Source organism: Lacerta agilis, chromosome 7 (assembly GCF_009819535.1).
Source record: "Lacerta agilis isolate rLacAgi1 chromosome 7, rLacAgi1.pri, whole genome shotgun sequence".
NCBI classification, from domain to species: domain Eukaryota; kingdom Metazoa; phylum Chordata; class Lepidosauria; order Squamata; family Lacertidae; genus Lacerta; species Lacerta agilis.
Window position 1 is genome coordinate 58,293,359 of NC_046318.1, and position 19,894 is coordinate 58,313,252.

The window sequence follows — 19,894 nt, forward strand, 5'->3', positions numbered from 1 at the left end:
ATACAGTACGTTTCAAAAGCAAAGTGATTGTGAGTGAAAGGTAGGATGTGTACGTGTATTAAATCCTAAACTTTAAAGCATTATAGTTGTATCTCCATTAAGAAAATGGAGGTTCTAAATGCAAATAAATCAGAGTTTACTTTTACAGGGGGATGAGAAAAGGATTCTACAATTTTTATTCAATCATTGTGTGAATAGATCACTTGTGAATGACAGTACCATATTATAGTCCAGAGACACTCCCTCCTGCCCAATATTGTTGGACTCCAGCTAGCATGGAAAATGATTAGGGATGATGGGATTTTCCAGTCCATCACCAACTAAAGGACCACATGCTGCTTACCCCTGCTGTAGTCCGCAACACAGCAAACAAAAGTGCAAACCACCTTCAACAATATTTAACTGTAGTTCCTCAAAACGTGATGTGCAGATTTTCCAAAATACCATCTCCATGCCCTCTCCTAGCATTTTCCCACCTCTGCAGAGCAAGACAAAAGCTGAAGCATAAGATTAAGGTCAGGCTTCCTTGTTGACTTAAAAGTCTCCATGGTTGCATTAAGTATGTTACTGCAAATTAGCTGTTTGGAAGCTGGCATGTATACACAGTGAAACAATATGATGCGCATGCCAAGCGCTACAAATGGTGCATGTGTGAAAATATCCTAAGAGAATTTACAACTTGTCCTCTTTCCCCCACCCAAATAAATGACAAAATACTATTTTAAAGAAAATTAAAACCGTTTGTGTGTTTGTGTGCATATAACACAAGCATGGACACACACACACACATACGGCAAGTGGCAAACATTAAACTCTTTTTACCAAATGCTAGCTCTCTCTATGGAAGCCTTTCCAGTACCGTCAGCTTTGATTATATCTATATTTTGTGGTGGTGACCAGTACCTACAAGAGCAGTCAAATGGCATCACATTTCTTGGCAAAACATTCTAACGGTTGTGTTTTTAGTTTAGTTTTTATTTATTTAAAAAACCTCTTTTATTCCCCTTTGCCTTTCTCTGTTCTTCAGAAGAAGCAATATCCCTTGCTTTCCCCCCATAGTGAGGTTACATCTAGAAGGTGATTTCCATGTGTAAAGCAGACAGTAGCATATCAAACATTTCAGGCAGAGCTTTCATTTTACTTGACATGAAATACTTTTTGTTTTCAGTGGAGATAATTTTGTATGCTAAGCTGTCGGTCAAGCTTGTAAGTGATAAAATGTTGACTGTGAATCCACCTTGGGTCTTCTGAAATACAGCCAATCATCAGTTCCCAGAGTCTTGCATCTTACATAGTTAAAGCCTAGTGATGTCCTTGGTCTGTTGCAAATCCCCAATACTCTCGTAGTCATTCTCTTGTGGGAGGATTGATTGGCTGTTGTTCAGTACCAAAACATTTCTGTCTTCCTCACGGTTTATAGTCTGAATCGCTTCATAGTCTGGCTCTAATTCCCCATTTAGTCTGTCTGTTGACTGAGGCATGGTGGTAAGGTTTGGAGTATTTTCCAAGTCCTTCACACTGGCATAAAGACCACTGCAAATAGATGGTGACTTCTGAGGTACAATTTCAGGAATGCAGGTGTATGTAGACTCCAGCGCTCTGGTGGCCTGCCCTGGTTTATTTACAGAAGAGTACATTGCTGAAATCTAGAGGAGGGTGGGAAAGGGGAAGAATTAAATACATGAAAATAGCAAATCTCTTGTTCATACTACAGCTTCATTATTCACTGAGAAATATGCTGTGGCATATAGACTGAATCAGTCATAAACATTTATGGCCCAATAAACCATGGTTTGTTGGATTGAGGATGAGCACCATGTTTGCGGGCTTCCTCCAAGTTTTGATATCATGGTTTGAAGTCAAGAGATTAAACCACAGTTTCCTGGTAAAGTGGTAGACACTCTTTTGTTGGAGGGTTGTAAACAGAGGATGGATGGCCATCTGTCAGGGATGCTGTAGCTGTGATTCCTGCATTGCAGGGGGTGCTGGATTAGATGTCCCTTGGGGTCCTTTCCAACTTTACAATTCTATGATTCTGCATCAGGGCTGATGCTTCTTAAATTGCCAGAGGCGAGCCCCTCTTACAGAGAATGCCTTGCTTCACTATAAAAACACAGAAAATGCTACAGCTCTCAGATTTCCATATGCGTCCAACAAAAATAATCCTTTTGGAAGGGGGGGCATCTTTTACTGCACAGCTTTTCCCACCATTCTCAGACCTTCTTAATGATGCAGTACTTATGCAGAATTATTAGATTTCATGCAAAAAGAAACTCACCTCGTCTTCTGTAAGAGATGGGTCTTCTTCTCGAGATTTGTAGGACAGTGAACTAAGCCTCTGAAAGAGACAGGAAAATAAGCTTTATTAACAGATAGCAGTGATAGGCACCCTGCCTCTAAGAATTAGTACATAATAAATGGTCATTTTCATACTCATGCATTTCAACATTAGCTAAAACCCACACTGCAGTTTCAGAGATAAACAGCCTTAAGGTAAGTAGAGCTTTCAGATGCGGAGAAACGTTTGTTATGAGCTTGAGCAGCATAAGGAGGGGTGAATGAGCAGCAACATTATAGACTCCAGTTCTACTAGATTTTTTTAAACTTTTACTGAAAAATGACTGTCAGCAAAAGTCCACGTATGTAGACAATTAAAATGAAGCTGATTGGCTGATCAGAAGATTTTCCTTTGGATTTTTCAATGCATCATACCAATACAACACCTACATTCCATAACCGGATAATTAAATTTTATTTTTATTTTTTAAGTTTTAGAAAGATTGGTAGGTTCGGTTCAGTTACTGGGGCCTACAAGGCAACACATAAAAAACTCTGAAGAAATAATTAGTTGTTTACGGCAACAACTAACTTATCTCACCATAGTTTACCACAGCTTTCTTTAGGATTTCTACCTTGTGCAGCATAAAAATAAAACCAGCCATTCAAAAAAGGCCTTAAAATATATATTGTCACTTAAAAGCTATTATAAATGTTCAGTTAAAACTTTGAGGATGGGACAACATAATTTAAATTTCAGTACTGTATGTCAGGCAACATACAATACTCAGAACTGGCAAATTTGGACAACCAAGGGCATTTTTACATAAAGAGAGTGATTAACTACCACACCTTAGCCTCATGGGATATATATTCCAGGGATGGGGAATAGCTGGTAGGTCAGAGCCCAAATTAATTACCCCAACCCTGTGGGCGAACTTTGACTGGTGGGTGTGAGCATTCATCTGGGAATCACCTGACAGCAGATAGTTGATAGCTGTCAAAGTTCAAAGAAGGTAACCTCATTTGAATGCATACCTTCACTGCCAATCAGCTGACAGGCACAGAGAGTGTGCAGCTTCAAAAGTGCTGTGTAACTGCCATTCAGAGGTCACAGGAAGCCCCTTTGAAGTCAGTTTCAAGGAAGTGTTTTTTTGAACAACATCTGAAAGGAACACGGGCCGATAGGCCTGACAGAAGATTTGGAAGATGGAAAAATAAAACAAAAATCTATTTAATTTGAAACGATGTCATAAAATGCAGCTGGGCTTTTCTGGGTAGAAGTGGAGAAAAAACCTTTGGTTTTTCTCAAAATCAGAGATGAAGCCAGGACTTTCTTGGATCAGGGATTTGGAGGCCAAGATTGTTGTTGTGCTTTTATTTTAATTTTTGTGTTGCTTCTGCTTCCAAACAAGATGAACGTTTTATAACACGAAACACACCCATTAACAATAGGTCGGCAGGTAATGCATCTGATGAAAAATAACCATTTACATTTCCGCAAACACATTTAGGAATGGTTGTTTTCATACTAGCAAAATAACCGCAAAATGCCTACAGTCACCTACATCAGTGTTTTTCAACCACTGTTCCGCGGCACACTAGTGTGCCGCGAGATGTTGCCTGGTGTGCCGTGGGAAAATTACTTTATATATTACTTTAGAGAATTACTTTATATATAGTCAATATAGGCACAGAGTTAAATTTTTTAACATTTTCTAATGGTGGTGTGCCTCGTGATTTTTTTCATGAAACAAGTGTGCCTTTGCCCAAAAAAGGTTGAAAAACACTGACCTACATTACAGCACTATTTCACTCTTGTATACATGCAAGAACATCCATGCACGCGTACACACACAATATTGAATCAAAGTTACAGTAAATGCCAGAAGTTTATTGAATCGTCCTGTTTGCTGGCAATTCTGATTAGAAGGTCAGCAGGAAAGACCCGAAAACTCCTATGACTATTGAACATATTTCACCCTTATTTCCATTATTTATTAATATAGGACAGCACGTCCTATGACAAAACATAGACACCAGGAGCAGGTCTCAATACAGTGGCATGCTCTTCTGCAAATGATTAAGCAACATAAGGTATACCTTGTCAGGTTCACTAGGCCCTTCAGCCACCTCTTCCTCCTCCTTGGCTCCTTTCTCCTGCTCATTCTCATTCTCATCAAGGAGTTTCGCTGGCACTGGAGGTGGAGCTTCATCTTCCAGGTCTGGAGTGTTGCTAAGAGGACTCTCCGAATTAACACTCTGGCGGCTTTTTTTATTCCTGTCCACGGAGGCATACTCAACTGATTCAACTTTACGCTCAGCAACATGATCGAGGTTCCCGTTAACCATCACTGCAGCTTTGGGCTTGCTGTCGCAGCTCTTCTCTGTGCTAGCTGTTGGTGCCAGCTCCTTTATCTCCTTCACAGTCTCATACAAACAGTCCTCAACTATATTTTCTTGGGAGGAGCTGTCTTTCAGCACTTCGTAGGGGCCCTCCATACCTAGACCCTGATAATTTTCTGTATTTCTTGCAGACAGAATAGTTTCCATGGCATTGTTAGGAGGAATTCTGGGTAGCTCCCTGCTTTGATGACATTTTAAGGATCTTCCCTGACTGTCCTGTTGATCCAGGAGGTCAGTAGCAGAAGTTTGCACTTCTTCATAAGGCTGGATGCAAGCAGTTGTGCTATCTTCTGAGAGAACTAAGGGGGGGGGATATGCATAATATGAGCAACATGAGCCTTTAAGGTAAGTGCAGAATATAACATCTGTTGTAGAAACCAGAAGGGGGGGAGGGGGGAGGAGGGAGGGGAACTTTGGACGGATAAATATTGGAGTATTTTGTTTGAATTTGGTCATGGATTGTTTTGGTTTGTTTTGAGTTTATGTATTGGAATATTGAAGCAGATCCATATGTATATATTTTATTTGACAATAAAGCAGTTGAAAAGCCAAAAAAGAAAGAAAGAAAGAAACCAGAAGGGCCACACCTGAAAAAATAATATCCTGTTCCAGGGAAAGATTTATCCATCAAGGTCCTCAGATACACTGGATTATGTGTGCTAACCAGCAGTGTCTGGTGCTCACTGGGGCTGGTAGGGTGGAAGGGAAGGAGACTAACAGGACCTGGAATCAACTGATTCTAGTTGTTGTTTATTAGATTTATATACTGCCTTTCATGTAAAGATATCAGGGCAGTTCACAAGATAAAAGCACAAATAAATAGTTACAACAGAAACAACAAAACAATATCTCCCACAAACACATTTAAAAGGCTGTAGAATATTAATCAGCCCAAGGCATGAAGAGGAGTATTTTCGCTTGGCTCCTAAAGGTGTATAATGAAGGCACCAGACCAACCTCCCTGGGGAGAGCATTCCACAAATGGGGACCTCCTGCAGAAAAGGCCCCGTTGTCAGGTTGCCACCCTCTAAACCTTTCATAGAGGAGGCACACAAAGAAGGGCCTCAGATGATGACAGTAGGGTTTGGGTTGGTTCATATGTGGAGAGGTGGTCCTTGAGGTACTGTGGTCCTGATCCATTTAGGCTTTATAGGACAAAACCAGCACTTTTAATTGGGCCCAGAAACTGATTGGCAGCCAGTGCAAGTCAGGCCAAGACTGGTATAATATACTCAAACTGTCTTGCCCCAGTGAGCAACCTGGCTGCCAAATTCTGCACCAGCTGCACTCCTTCTTCCTCCCTGCTGAGTTCCAGAAGTACAAAGCTAAGATCTGGCTATACATTAGAAGGGAGGCAGATGGGGACTGGCTGAGAGCAGGCTAAAGTTGGTGGGGTAGTGCCCCATTGCACCCTAATAGGCCTGCCTCCACTGGTGCTTAACCTGTGATATCCTTCAGTCTAGTATTTAAGTCAAGCAAAGATGAAACTATATAGGAACCTCTCTTACTCCTACCTACAGCAAAGTAAGCCCCTTTAATAGGGATTATGCACAGAAAGTTTGATCTCTTTGAAGCATGTATTAGATAATGACTTGATTAACTAAAGGTGGTGATTTTCTCGTCAAAAAGAACCCCCAGGAAAGAGAGGAGGCAAGGCTGAAGAGACACCCCTTCCTAGACATCTTAATCGTCTTTAGACTTTGCAATTTAGATACAGCATCACTTGGCAAGAAATGTGCATAAAATTGTCAGAAGACAATGGTTTATTACCTAAATAAGGGAACCTTTTGTGTTCAGATATTATAGAATTCAAAGTTATTGTGACTTCTATGCAACTACCATCACCTAGCTGGCCATGCTACTGCAATTAACAAGTGTACCACTTGTACGTTTGGGAATTGTAGCTCTGTGAGGGGAACAGGGGTCTCCTAACAACTCTCAGCACGCTTAACAAACTACAGTTCCCGGGATTATTTGAGAGAAGCCATGATTGTTTAAAGCGGTATGATACTACTTTAAATGTATAGTGCAAATGTAACCTCAAATCAGTGGTGACTTTGTTTTCTCAAGGTGATTTTATTCTCTTAGGCATATATTTAATGTTTTAATTTCTGCTGTTACTTCTGTTTTTATTTGCTGTTTGGCCTGACCTTTGTTGTTAATGTATTATTATTATTATTATTATTATTATTATTATTATTTAGTTGCCTTGTATTGTTTTGTGAACTGCATTGGTGGGAAGGACGTGCGTTTGAGAGCTGAGGAACGAGCCCTTGAAATGAATACAAATCAATGTGAATAAATAATCACACAATCACATCACTTGTTGAGTCACATGTTGAAAGTAGCAATGAGGCTCCCTGGCTCCCTACCCCAGTATCCTGAGAATATGCACTGAGAATAGTGTAGGCTTCCACAAAATCAGAAGCTCTTGATTGTACAGCTCCCATGGAAGCCTATGCAGACATCCATTTCAATTTGGATCGAGTGCTATGTGAGTCAGTGGTGGGGCCAGTTGCTCAGCTCCACTGACCCTTTCAATTTGTGGAGCTCATTCACATGATTAATTACTGGTGCAGAGGGAGAATCTCCTTCTACAAGAGATCTTCAATGGCATGGAAGTGTTGAGTTTCCAGCAATGGTTGTGGAACCTGAAACGCTTTCAGCATTTTTTTTTTTTTAAAGTTAGACTCATTTCAAATGTTTAGCCAAGCAGGAAGACTCACTCACTTTTCAATTACCTTCACAATGATTGAACTGAATCATCAAGGATTTTTATAGCTATCTAGTTTACCAAGAATATAAATGTGTTAATTTTACCTCAGGATAGCACTGCAATTATAATTTAGTAGTATGTTTCAGGGACTGAAATGTAAGAGCACTTGTGTACGCTGGGACATTTATTATCTTAAAACATATGACCTAGAGGTACTAATTTTAAAAAGCATATAATAAATTACTACAATTGCCAATGAAATGTATACAGGTTATGCGAACAAATAGATGTCTCTCTGAATATTGTTTTCCCATACCCAGTCACAACACAATTACCATCAAAATCCCTATCTTTTTAAGCATAGTTGATTCGTTTATTTACTTCAATTATCTGTTAATCTCTCTTGGCTAATTCACCTATTCATGTTCCTTGCTTGATAATGGAAGCACCGAGTGATAACCTAAATAACAGACTGAACAACACAGATAGAACTTTCATGCTAGCTCCACATCATCTCGCACTAAGCATGGTGCCCGTTTGCTGTTGTGAGTGCTGTGAAATCAAATAAATGATAAATCAGTTCTTACCATCACCATTACTGAGTCCTCCATTTTGTTCACTGCTGGCAAGTGGATCTGTAGCCAGACTTGTGACAGAGTGGCTAAATGCCTCCTTATCTGAAGGCTGCAAAGCAAAATGAATGGGTTATAGCATATAATTTGAACCAGCTATGGGAAGAGTTATTGTTGAGCAATTACTGTTATGGATCACTGTTAAAACTGTGTTTATGGAAGACAATCTTACTCGGCTTCAAATGATCGCCAAAGAAGAAGACTGTTATGGAATAAGTTCTAATTTTCAGGATTGGCCTATGCCTTCTATATTGTTTTAGACACCTGTCGAAAATACCATGCTTTCAGGAAGGCTACCCTGACATCTAATTTAGTTACCTACAATTCTTTGTAATGGTTATGGTTTTAGGTATATATTTTTTTAATTGGTTTGTGGATTTTAGCAGTGTTTGATTTACAAATTTATTTATACACTGCTTGGAGGTTTCGTTGATCAAGAGGTTTATAAATCTTCTTAGGTAAGTACCCTATTGGCCCGAATATAAGCCACACCCGCAAATAAGCCACACCTTTAAAAATCAAGGCTTATTTGTGGGTGCAGCCTGCCTCCTGGCACTGCGGCATTCCCGGCAATACCTCCTCAAGCTGGCGCTGGGGGAGGCTTGGGAGTGGTGCGCTGCTGCCCTGTGCTCCTGGGCTGCTTCCGGGGGGGGGGGGGAGCTGTGCTGCTTTGCCACACTTTAACTTTTCACGGCCAGAATTTAGAAAAAAAGTGTGGCTTATATTCAGGCCAATACGGTAAATAAAGTTCACATATGCAGTAACACTAAACTATTGTTTGTTCAAACAATGATCAGCTAATGAATGGAGTTTTAGTCTTAAGGTTCACTGTTATCATAGCTAATAGTATCCTATGCTAGTCTTCCTCTTATATGTTATGAACTACAGAAAAAGCACTTTCAATAATAAGTGACTGATTCATTTTTACCACATTCATCAGATTCTCATGGTCCCCATTCTGGTGTTTGGGTCTCTTCTCCCTTTAATGTAAACAAAGATTTAGGTACATTGTTAAAATAAAACAACAGTTCTCAACATCCATTTGTAAGTCCAAACATCAAACAATAGTGTTGGTGATGACTACTTGCTGGCCCCAATCCAACTAACATCTTCCTGAAATCAACTGGACATGTATATAAATACCAAAGGAAGTTGCTGCAAGCATACAGGACACAAACTTCCCTTCCACGAGAGTTTCAGAAGCAAGATATTTACATTTCACCACCCTTCTGAACTCAGCGGCAAATCCCACATCAACTGTAGCTGCACTTCTAAAAATTTATTTGGCTGAAAGCAGACTAATTATGCCATTTAAAATCCACAAAGCTGCCCATGCAATACACAATATGATTCATGTACGCAGTAACTAATTTGCTCCCCGAAGCTTTTCTGACAAAGCATCTGTTTTTAATGTCACCCATTATTATATCAATGGCATCAGTGTAACTTTTCTAGGAAGGAAGGGATTTAGTTTAATTGCACTTCTCAGCAAGTACCTGCTCCACAAATATCCTGACACCAAATCCAGCCTAACAGCATGCTAAATTATTAAAGTATGATTGCCAGATAATGTCTGGCATTAGAATTTGCATAGCTTGTTAGAAATACCCAGCAGACCAATTCTTACAAAAATGTCTTTAGTTTTCATCCTCTTGGAAGTTTCTTAGAGACTGCAGGGATTGAGCATGCAAATGAGGGCAGGAGTTATCAGTCACAAACTTTGGTAAGCATTCTTCAGAGTTATTTTAGTCAGTTCCAATTCAACAGCAGCTTCAGAGTCTTTCCCCACTCTTGCTATTTTATGTAAACAACAAGGGTAAGGGCAAAGCTATTTATTTTAATGGATATTTCTAGTCGAACATGGCCTCTGTTGTTTGAATAATCAGCAATGCAAAGTGGGCGGCCATAATTAATATGCATGATGCACTGCATGCTGGTCACATTAATGCTGGCCATAATTAATATGCATTATGAACTATATGCTGGTCTCATTAACAGGCAAAATTGATTGATATGAATTCTGGTTCAAATTCAAACGTACAGCAAAACTGACCTTTGTCTCTTGGATTTGTTCACAAAAACATAATCACTCCTTGATTTTAAGACACTCATTTTAGACCCTCAGCACCCAATATTAAACACAAACACTTGTGTATTATGAAATTATAACCACAATCTTTATTTGGTGTGGTTGCTGTCTGATGCCACCCCAAGCTGAGGGTTTCCATCCTTTTTTTTTGGGGGGGGGGGAACGGGACACATTTTGAATTCTGAGTGTGTGCTGAAACAGCCAGTCACAAAACAGCTGCTACTGGGGGCAGAAGGAGGATGGCAGAACACAAAATGGCTGCCATGGGGTTTGTGGCATAACACAAAATTAGACAGCCACCCCTGACAATCTTGTACTTACCATGGGCAGTTAGCTATGTTCCGCTGGTCCTGATTTTGTGGAGGTCACATGCTATTGATTTCACACACACACACTGATGCTATCACTGTCTAAGGGGTCCAACAACACAGTTCCTGTTCATGCCTTTACTGCACCCTGACATTTTATCCTGAGAAAGACCTTACCTATCACAGCTAGAGCATAGGAAGAGCAGAAAACTGAAGACCAGGAGCATTGTCATGGCTGCCAGGCTTCCCCATATGATGATGTGAAGCAGCCCTGTACTTAAGAAGCTATCACCAGGCCCCATGATACAGAAGGGGGTGCTGTTGGATGGAGGGCAGCTAGTCCTCACAAGACGTTGGCATTTGTGCTGATAAGAATTCTTCTTTCTGTGGAGCAAAAAGGGGGAGAGACGAAGTTTGGTTTAAAGGCTGGGCTGTGTTCAAACTGCACATTTAAAGCACATTTATAGCACTTTCCCCAAAGAATCATGTAAACTGTTGTTTATCCCTCACAGAGCTACAGTTCCCAGCATCCTTATCAAATCACATTTCCTGGGGGGGGGGGAATCATGTGTTTTAAATATATGGCAAGACGGAAGTTACAATTTTAATCCTCCTTTTTTATATTTTCAGAACTACTAACATTTCAGCTACGTTAACCGTCATGAGATAATCAGAGGCACCGTTATGAAGCTAATGGAAAAATGGGACAGTTTGTTTGAGGTTGCACAGGTGCGTTGCTGTGGGATTGGACTGGCAGCTATTTTGGCCACTATTTCTCCTCACCATTGTGCCTGGAATGACGCTGTATCACAACATAGCACCTGATGAGTTCATGGCAGAGTCAATAAGCAAAACTAGTCACTTCCTGATTAGTAGCTACGTCTTTTAGCCCACTATACTACCCCAGCTCTCTAACAAGGGAGAATGTCTGCATGTGAACAAGTTTAGAGAGGGAAATGATGGTATTTCATAGCAATGAATTGAGACTAAATTTGTGGCACTTAAGTCCCAGTGGGAACCAAGCCACCATACCAAGCTTTTCATGTGGATTTCAGTGGGACCCTAGTGCAGCTTAACTTAACAGTGCAATCCTATGCATATCTACTCAAAAGTAAGCCCCAGTAATTTCAGTGGGACTTATTTCTAGGTATGTTGTAGAGGACTGCAACCACAGTCTGGATTGATCACACCCCCCCCCCCATCTGACTTTAATCAAAAAGAGGGAAATCAATAGGATTATGGGGCTTTAATCAAACAGTAGTTCTACTTATAGGAAATTAATGGGTATGACCAACTTAGACCCATTAATTTCAGTGCATTTAATCTGGGGAGGACTTAGTTGGCTACAACCCTAGAACTGGAAATAAATATATTTTAACAACTCTGAATAAAAACAAGAAAGGGAAAAGTTGTTAGTATAACATCGATGAAGATGAATCGACACACCTTTTTGTCTACTAATTTGCATTAATTGTCTATGCAACAGCCAATTTTTAAAGGTTCCGATGTCCCAGTTTGATAGTCAAACTCAGAAATACTCATTTTTAAAAGCCAACTTGTGCTGCAGTACTGTATTTATCCAGCAAAGGAGCTTTAAAAGCAGATATTCAGGTTGGGTGCTGAACCACACCATGGAAAAATGAGATATACCCATTTGAAATAGCTGCATGTTAGCCAGGGGCATCTGTAGTGATCCTGAAATGTTTGGCAACATTTTCATACAATGGTAGTGAAACAAATGTTCTGTTCTGTTTTTCCCCCAAATACAATACCTATTTCAGGTCAGTTAAAGTTCAAGAGTGCCAGCACAATATGATCTCACTCAAAGCTTTTACGAATATGACAAAAGTAACTGAGACTACTACACAAGTTTACAACACTACACAAGTGATTCGTTTGTCCAAAATCACTATGTACCCGGTATCTCCTGGATTTGCCTTCATTTGCTACATGCATAAAGGGATTCTATACAGTCAGTGGCAGAGTAAGGCTCCGCGGTACCCGGGGTGGCAAAGGAAACGCCCCGGGGCGGGGCGCCGTGACATCACATTGTGACGTCATGACGCCCCGCCCCCAGGGCGTTTCCGGGAGTGCCGCCGCCGCTTCTGCAGCCCTCTTTTAAGCCGAAGAGCCCGCTTTTAAGCTCTGCGGCTCAAAAGGAGGCTGTGGAAGCGGCGGTCCGACGACGGAGTGCGCCTGCACGAAATGTTGCGCAGGCGCACTCCATCGTCGGGCCGTGCGCTGCCGCTCCCAGGGTGACGGAGGGCGCGGCAGCGCGTGGGAATGGTGGGAGGGGCTGCCGCTTGTCACCCCCACGTGCCGCCGTTCGCTCCGTTGCCCCGGGAGCAGCAGCACCGCAAACACCGTGCGCTGCTGCTCCCGGGGGGACGGAGCGAGTGGGAGCGTGTGGGGGTGACAAGCGACGGCCCCTCCTGCCACTCCCCACGCTGCCAGTCACCTCGGGAGCAGCAGCGCTGCACGGACGGGGTGCTTGCTCGGCTGTGCGCTGTTGCTCCTTGGGTGACGGAGCGGCAGTGCTTGGGAGTGGCGGGAGGGACCGCCGCTTATCACCCCCACCCGCTGCTTGTCACACCTGTCGCCCGGGGGCGTACCGCCCCCACCGCACCCCCCTAGCGACGCCCCTGTATGCAGTTACAGTAGCAGAAGGAATGTGCTGCTGTCTGCATCCCAAGGTCTTATGGTAACCAGAGCCCCGACACCCATGCACTGAGCAATAGCAGGGATGACTTCTCTTCCAGAGAGCCAAATTCAAGGAGGATAAAAGTTATCAGTGGCTACCAGCCACAATGGCTACATTGTACCTTCACTGTCAGAAACAGCATGTCTTTGAATTCCAGGTGCTGGGAATCACAGGTGGGGAAAGTGCTATAGTGCTCATGTCCTGCTTTCAGGCCTCTTATAGAGGCATTTGGTTGGCTACTCTTAAGAACATGTTGCTGAACTGGATGGGCCTTTTGCAGGCTCTTACATTCTTCATATGGCAGAGAGTAACCTCTACGTCCCTATACCTCAATGAGCGGTTCTGCTCCTGTGGAAGCAGGCTCTTGCCTTGCAGATGTCCATTCTGAATGCATGCACACTTGGGGGGACAGGACAAAGATGGCTCAGAAGTTCTGAATAACCAAGGGAACTGAAAACTCTCCATCTTTGCTATTGAAAAAAACAAGCCTCATGAAATAAATATTAATTTGCACCATGCTCTGTTGTTGTTGTTTAGTCGTGTCCGACTCTTCGTGACCTCATGGACCAGAGCATTCCAAGCACTCCTGTCTTCCACTGCCTCCTGCAGTTTGATCAGACTCATGTTGGTAGCTTCGAGAACACTGTCCAGCCATCTCGTCCTCTGTCGTCCCCTTCTCCTTGTGCCCTCCATCTTTCCCAATATCAGGGTCTTTTCCAGGGAGTCTTCTCTTCTCATGAGGTGGCCAAAGTATTGGAGCCTCAGCTTCAGGATCTGTCCTTCCAGTGAGCACTCAGGGCTGATTTCCTTCAGAATGGATAGGTTTGATCTTCTTGCAATCCAAGGGACTCTCAAGAGTCTCTTCCATAATTCAAAAGCATCAATTCTCCAGCGATCAATCTTCTTTATGGTCCAGCTCTCACTTCCATACATTACTACTGGGAAAACCATAGCTTTAACTATACGCACCTTTGTCGGCAAGGTGATGTCTCTGCTTTTTAAGATGCTGTCTAGGTTTGTCATTGCTTTCCTCCCAAGAAGCAGGCGTCTTCTAATTTCGTGACTGCTGTCACCATCTGCAGTGATCATGGAGCCCAAGAAAGTAAAATCTCTCACTGCCTCCATTTCTTCCCCTTCTATTTGCCAGGAGGTGATGGGACCAGAATAACCAAGAATAACCATGCTCTACCTATTTGAAATTAACTGATCTGAAATTCATGAAGAAACAGGGATGTTTGATTTAGAGTGAGCCTCACTCCTAAGTAATTATTCTGAGCTCAAGCATACAGATTTTTCTACTCCCATAGGTAGCAAAAGTTTTTAATAGTTCAGAAGCTTGTAAAAATTTAAAACTAGAAGTGGGAGCTTAAAGAACAAATCTGTTGTGGCATTGGAGTTATTGCCTGTAGATGTGCTTGTTCAACTCTTGGGCACAAGGTGGCGGCATTAAACCACTGTTCCCTTTGAGTGCTCCAAAGCAATCACATTTTTGTAGACTCCCAATGCATTGTATCACAAGCCACTTTTTGCACCTCTGATTAACGTTTCACAGATATTTTAGTACAATTTAATTGTGGCCTTTTGCACAGAGTTCTGCATGTGATATTAACAAGCACATATTTGATATTAACAAGCACATATTTGTGTCTCTAATGCAACTTGTGCACACGTAAATGCTGTTAACGCGATAAAATCTATGTGTGAAAATGCCAGAGCTTAGTAATGCTTAACCTAGACTGAAGGAGTCCCAGTCCAGCACTTCTACACAGGAAGGGGTGTTTGGTATTGTCTTATAAAACCAATATTATCTACATTTTTGTGGATTATTGTCCATATCTGATGCTTTATCCCCACCTCCCTGCATTTGTCATATAAGTGGACGGATTATGATAAGATGGTTAATTTGCAGATTGTGGATCTGCAGTTTTTAACACCTATGCTTGCTTCTCTAAAATTTCATTTCACTACCAGTAACTACCCTACAGGAATGTATTGACAACTTTTGATGCCATCCAGTCTGCTCACAAATGCATATTGTTGCATGCCACCCCAATCTACGAGCAGTGCAAGATTCCAGGGGTTCCAGGCACTTACCCAGGATTCCTTTTGGAATGAGGCATAGCAGAGTCTGCGGTATCTTCATGATATACGGCTTATTTACACATATATACACCCTGAGCCTACAATGGAGGGCCTCACAGCATTCGCACCTCAAAAGGGTTTTGTTTCTCTCATAGCCGCAGCCTTTGATTCAAACAGAAATCGAACATTGCTCTCAAATGTTTTACAGTCGTACCTCGGCTCAGAATGCCTTGGGAGTCAAATGTTCCGGCTCCCGAACGATCTAAAACCGGAAGTGAGTGTTCCGGCTTCCGAACTTTCTTTTGGAAGCCGAATGCCTGATGGGGCTTCCACGGCTTCCGATTGGTTGCAGGAGCTTCCTGAATCCAGTCAGGAGCTGCACTTTGGAAGTCAAACATTTCGGAAGTCAAACATTTCAGAAGTCAAATGGACTTCCGGATTCTGTTCGACTTACGAGGTATGCCTGTACTTCTAAGTTGCATCAATTCCCCACTCTCTACTCTGGCTTTATCTGTTGAGGAAGAGAGACTTCCGTCTGGCACTGAGTTCTTTAATCCCCCATCACCTCACCAAGGCTATTTCTTGGAATTAGAAAGCTTGACTAGCTTTTAACACTTCCTGGATCCAGGGAATGGAGAAGGCCGGCACCCCCTCCTCAGACACATAAAAATATATAGAGAGATTGCTTGCATATTAATTGCCACAGCAAAGTTTTAGAGCCATGATAAAATCCTAAATACCATGAGAAGGCATTTAATACACTGAACACTATTTAGCTTGCACTTTTCACATGCAAGTAAATAAATACACAAGCTTACAGAGAGATCTAGAAGGTGGCTGTGTGAGTCTTGGGTATCTGATTTTAATCCACTCCTGATACCCTACAAGGGAAAAGGAATGTGTTTTTTCCCCTCCCCAAAAGGGGTGTTTAGAGCTTGTCAAAAGGTCCATATGAGAATGTGAATTCATCTTAAGGAACGGAATTTTGCTGGCTGTTTTGCTTATTATTATTTTGGACTAACTTAACAATAATACTTGACTCCAGTGGAAGCTGCGAAGTCATAAGAATTCCACACTTACATCTTTCAAAGCTAGTGTCATTCTGATTATCTGATCTTGAGGGAAGCTTCCTCTCACCACTGTTTCTGCCCTGTCAAAATATGAAAAAACTGTACTGCAAAAGGATAATGTTTTTTTAATATGTGTCAGGAAAATCCATACAAAGGAAGGTCTCCACCATAAAGCCACAGATAAGCACAAGAGATGTGCTGAAACAGGATCAGTCAGTCCAAAAGATTATTGCAAAAAGCGCGCATGAGATAATCAGAGATGCAGATGCGTTCAAGCTGTCAAAGCTCAGTTTTAACACCTTTTCTGTTTATTAGGGTGTTGCTGTTATTTCTAATCCAATTTACAATGTTCAGTGAACATGTGTGAACTGTAGCTACAAAGATGCTATAAATCCCATCTTTTTCATCACCCCCTTGCTTGATACCAAGGTAAATGAGGCGCATATGCATAGCCAATTACATTGAATATGGGTATGTGAACACATATGCACACAGACATATACTTTTCAAATGCAAACATGCTGGTAGGTTACCATCCTTTCAATTTTATCTTTTTCAAGGAACACACAACTGGAGAGCTGCTTTCTACTTCTTTTTGAATATGTAATTGGGTCTCCCAAGAAAAATAAAGCTAATCATTAATAGTCATTTAAATAAAAGCAAATGTGCCCTTTTCTTATTTTGCCTCTTTAGTTATTTTATCATCCAACAATCTGTTTCAGACAAGGAATTTCCTCTTGTTGCCTCAAATTCCTAAATTATCCCTTTGACCTCTGCAACCTGGTACATATTCTTATCATTCCATTGGATTTGCTCTCCCCTCTTGAAGATTTCTGGCAGCTAAGCTCAGAGCTCTTTCCTGTGCCCATTTGTCATGGATGAACTTTGTTCCACCCCTGACAGTGTCAATCAGTCCCTTCTCACGCTCTGAGACATTTTGGTTTTGGAGAATGGTTTGATTTCTTCCCCATTCTCCTCCCTTTCCTCTTGCTTCTCTAGGTGCTGCTTGGCAGAGCTTCTGGTCCTTGTTGCACCCAAAGAGCTCTCTTTTTAGGACTTCCCCTCCATATCCCTCTGCTTCTTCAGGGCAGCCGCTTTCTTGTCTACCCTGGAAATCCAGTCTCATGACTGCCAGGCATACTCTTCTGCACTGGAAGTACAAAATGTCCTCATCAGATTCCATTAGTCCTGAGAGAGCACATCAAATGCGACCCATTTTACCACCATCTCCATCAACTGAAAATCCCAACCTTTGCCCCATAAATATCCTTCAACTGTTGCATTGCCTGACAGACCCACCAGGGATGGTGCAAGATTTACTGCCGCCTGAAACAGAGCTGCCACTGCTTTTTGCCCAAACCCTGCCTCTGTGTACTGACCTCTCCCTCATTTGCTTTTGCCCCCCCCCCCCCATACAGAAGTGTGTCAAGTCCTGGGTCTCCAAACCCACAGTCCCCCACTCTGAGAAAAGACCCTGGGAAATGCAGGGTCCCTAAAGAGTGAGATGTTCTGGGAGAGATTTCAGCCACCCTACCCAGACAGAATATATATAAAGTTGTGCAGATCGTAACCTGAGTTTTATTGCATACATTGCTTAAAGAGAGTTTTCTGATGAAGGTGTCTACAGCCTTTTTGCCAAATTAAAAGAAACCTATTGTGACCATATTTCAACACAGAAAAGAAAGGCCAAGGGTCCATGCCAGGTCTCCTGTGCTCCAAAAACTAGACCTTATGTTTCATCCTGAGCTCACCATGACTTCAAAACTATTGACCTGCAAAGTTATAGAAAGAAAAATCCAAACTGCTTGCTGCCCCGGCTGAGGCTCTCTGAAGCAGCAGAGCTACCACCCCATTTGCAGCCTGCCCACCCACAAAGGTAGTTGCAGAAAGCTGGAGGCTGGCAGACTGGGCCCAATCCCTGGGACAGCTGCAGTTTAAATAAGGAAATAAATAACTGAGCCCCACTCGGGCCTGATGATGGCTGTGAGAAGAGAAGAGAAGAAGAGTTTGGATTTGATATCCCGCTTTTTACTACCCGAAGGAGTCTCAAAGCGGCTAACATTCTCCTTTCCCTTCCTCCCCCACAACAAACACTCTGTGAGGTGAGTGGGGCTGAGAGACTTCAAAGAAGTGTGACTAGCCCAAGGTCACCCAGCAGCTGCATGTGGAGGAGTGCAGACACGAACCCGGTTCCCCAGATTACGAGTCTGCTGCTCTTAACCACTACACCAAACTGGCTCTTTGAGAGCACCTCAGGATCCAGAAGATCATTGGCCAGCTCAGCCCAACCCTTGGAGCAACCTAATTTGGGAACTTTCATCAGGCTCTGCTGGCAGGTATGCCCCATTTGGTGGGTGGAAGGGGGAGGTCTGCATCCCAGCAGAGGGATGCAAGTGTTACTCTGACAGCAGCCAAGAGGAGGCTGCAAAGCAAGTGGAGGGATGTGCCCACACAACCCAACCCCCCCCCCCCACAGCCTGGCATAAGGCGAGCTTGGATTGCAGCCTGAGTTAGCCACGCTTCAGATGGAAATTAAATGGAACAGTAGTTCAAATCTCACAGCACCTATCTTGCATGCCAAGGGAACCTAAAAATTGATAGCAGAGGCATCACGGAAGTGTTCATGAATAGTAATAAGGTGATGCGTTGTTTCCTATGGGCTTCACTAACTACTTAATTAATGTCTATAGTGTGGTACTTAGGGAATGCAGCCTTACCTAATAAATGACCACAGCATACATTATTGCCTAATTATGGTATATCATTCTCTCTCTCTCTCTCTCTCTCTCACACACACACACACACACACACACAAGTTTCAGGAATGTAATTACACTGCTTATGCATTAAGAGCTTAATGAGGCAATCCCTGCCTCCCTTAGTTCCAAATTATCAATGGTTTCCTGGATATAATATACAGCCACGATCACTTACACTTAAAGAATTCAATTGTTTAGACCTCCAACAGGATTAGAAAAGGGTGACCCAAGCCTTGAAATATGTGAGCTTTGGCATCTGCCTGTCAAGAGAGAGAGAGAGAGAAAAGAAAGATATACACACAATAATTTTAACACTGCATATGTCATGTACTTTGTGAATTTGCGTGCAATGACTTTGGACGTACTATATTTGTTGGTTTTTTTAGTTTGTTTTTATTGGAGTAGTGTAATTCCAAAATGTATCTGCAAGCAGTATATGGCGAAATTTCAATTAAAATGATTTCAAACAAGAAAAAGAAAAGAAACAAGCTGAGGATTAACAAAATAAAATAAAAAATTCCTTCCAGTAGCACCTTAGAGACCAACTAAGTTTGTTCTTGGTATGAGCTTTCGTGTGCATGCACACTTCTTCAGATACACTGAAACGGAAGTCACCAGACCCTTAAATATAGTGAGGGAGTGGGGAGGGGTAACTGAAGCTGAGGATTGATTGCCGAGCAAGAAGGTAAACTGTATTCTGGAGTCCAGCATAAAAAACAGAACAAATTTGGAAGCATCCCCCCTTTACATTTACTTATTTTTTGACACATGGTGTAAGGCCAGTGCCACTTAGGCAGGGAAAATGCACGCTGATAGCTTTTTAGCTTGATGTATGTGTGGAGAAGCAATAAAAA

General features: G+C 42.2%; 1 protein-coding gene across 1 annotated transcript; it reads right to left on the minus strand.

Annotated features, from left to right (window-relative positions):
• Window positions 1-984: 984 nt before the first annotated feature.
• PAG1 (phosphoprotein membrane anchor with glycosphingolipid microdomains 1) lies at window positions 985-19,292 on the minus strand. The gene is made up of 7 exons (XM_033155480.1): window positions 19,216-19,292; window positions 10,606-10,812; window positions 8,960-9,011; window positions 7,987-8,083; window positions 4,381-4,982; window positions 2,279-2,338; window positions 985-1,646 (listed from the first exon to the last, which is right to left on the minus strand). The coding sequence occupies exons 2-7, from the start codon at window positions 10,728-10,730 to the stop codon at window positions 1,296-1,298; spliced, it is 1,287 nt and encodes a 428-aa protein (XP_033011371.1). The 5' UTR covers window positions 10,731-10,812; window positions 19,216-19,292; the 3' UTR covers window positions 985-1,295.
• Window positions 19,293-19,894: the final 602 nt, after the last annotated feature.